The following is a 1,846-nucleotide window of genomic DNA, read 5'->3' as shown; positions in this document are numbered from 1 at the left end:
CAGCACTTGTAGTGTCTGTTAAGAAGCTGAGCAAAATCCTCACGGCCACACATCGCACAACCGGGACCTGGGCATGATGCACCTTGATGAGGCTGGTTGTGTCGGAGTAGAACTTGGCGGACAGGACAGAGGGCCCTGCGCTGCCGAAGTCTCCGAGGCGGAAGCTCTCGTAGGAGGTGAAGCACTCGTACACGGTGGCCACGTCCTGGCTGTCAGACTGCTGGCTCATGGACTTGCCAAAGCCGACGTTGGCGCCCGCCGTGACTCCATCGTACGTCCCTTCCGCACCAATGGAGTTTGATGACTGCTTCTGCGTGGAGGCGGCGCTGCAGTCCAAAAGGGAGGGTGCAATTGAGGTTCACCAGTCGCTGCACGTCCAAGCCACACGCGGTTCGGCTCGCTGGCATCAAAGCTGGGTGTTCGTGTCGCTGTGCCTGCGCCAATGGGGCAGCCAGGACAGCATGCAACACAGCAAGCGCGGTGGCTTGCCTGTTGGTGGATGACACGGAGGTGGTGCGCTGGAAGGAGTTGGCCTGCCTGGACTTGGAGATGGGCAGGTTGGTGGAGAAGATGGAGCTGAAGATCAGGCCTTGGTCCACCCCAGACAGGCTGGCAGTGAACGCGTTGGGACCTGCAGGGTGCCAGGTGGCAGCAGCGGCGACGGGGTAAGGGATGAGGGAAAGGGGAAGTATGCGGGGGCTTCGTGGCGACGGCATTCTGGAAGAAAGGCCACACGTGTCAGCACGGCCGGGGAGCACTGATGCCCAACACCCAGCATATCATCAGCCTTACCGGCAAGCAAAATGTTGTAGCCAGTGCCTGCAGCGGCAAGCAGAGCGCACTTGCAGCGAGATGATTCACCACCAAGAGTAGCGCTGGCGCCATGGGCGTGCAGAGTTGGGTTGCGGCAGGGTCTGCTCTATGCTGCACACTCGCCTGCTGCTGCTGCCAGACTGCAAGCCTCTACAGAAGCAAGGGCACACATGGGCAGCTGCCAATCTTACCCACAGCTCCAGAGTTGTTGCTCTGAGCTGCTCCAGCCCCGTAAATGTCGCCCCATGCGCCATTGGCGACCTGCAACCGAGAAAACACCCATGGATGGTTGCCACGACCACAGCGCATTGCCAGAGGCGGCATCAGAGAGCAGCCAGGCAGGATATATGCAGCTGTCTTACGGCGATCAGCCAAAAGTGGTGATACCTGGAGCAGGCGGCGGCGGCCTACGGCGCCCGGCACCAAGCCTTTCCACGCGCCCGGCTTCTTTGACAGGATGTCTTGCACCTTCTTCACTTGGGCGACGGGCACCACTTTGGGGCAGCTCAGGTCGGTAGTGGCCTGCAGGGAGATCAGTGCTGCAGGTTAATGGAAACGTTTGAAAGAAACGGTGTTGAGCCTGCTGTGCCAGAGTGCATTCATTCATTCATTCATTCAGCACACAGCCCGGCCGCCTCTTGCTCGAGGGCGGCCCACTTTGGCCTGGGCCGCCCGGGCCGCCCTCCCCCCCGGGCGCATGTTCGGTGTTGGAGGGGTGTGCCCAGCGATAGGGGGCCCCTGAAGGCATGCGCCGAGGCCGGGAAGCGTGGTTCGGCGCTGCTGCACGCTTGGCGATTTGACCAGAACCACGTGCCGCCGAGCTGCGGCCGCAGTTTCCGGCCCACGGTCTACGGTCGCAGCCACGGGACTCGGCGGCACGGCGTTTGGGCCCAAGCTTGCTGCCGCCGCCGCCGTGCCCGGGGGGGCAGCGCGGCGGCGGCGGCGGCACGCTGCGACGCCCCCGTGCTGCCGAGCTGCGGCCGTAGTTTCCTGCCAGAAGCCCACGGCCACAGCCACGGGACTCGGCGGCACG

The 1,846-nt window shown here is 63.3% G+C and overlaps 1 protein-coding gene across 1 annotated transcript in view; it reads right to left on the bottom strand.

Annotated features, from left to right (window-relative positions):
* The window catches only part of CHLNCDRAFT_141032 (hypothetical protein), a gene marked incomplete at both ends in the record, with an annotated part of 6,213 nt that overhangs the window by 2,297 nt on the left and 2,070 nt on the right, over nt 1–1,846 (bottom strand). The window contains 5 exons of the mRNA XM_005843439.1: nt 83–326; nt 544–631; nt 793–819; nt 1,005–1,074; nt 1,225–1,335. Coding sequence (XP_005843501.1) covers nt 83–326; nt 544–631; nt 793–819; nt 1,005–1,074; nt 1,225–1,335 — 540 coding nt within the window. The remainder of the gene's footprint in view (nt 1–82; nt 327–543; nt 632–792; nt 820–1,004; nt 1,075–1,224; nt 1,336–1,846) is intronic.

Source organism: Chlorella variabilis (genome assembly GCF_000147415.1).
Source record: "Chlorella variabilis unplaced genomic scaffold CHLNCscaffold_30, whole genome shotgun sequence".
In the NCBI taxonomy this organism is placed as follows: Eukaryota; Viridiplantae; Chlorophyta; class Trebouxiophyceae; order Chlorellales; family Chlorellaceae; genus Chlorella; species Chlorella variabilis.
This window is presented reverse-complemented; position numbering and strand designations above follow the sequence as displayed.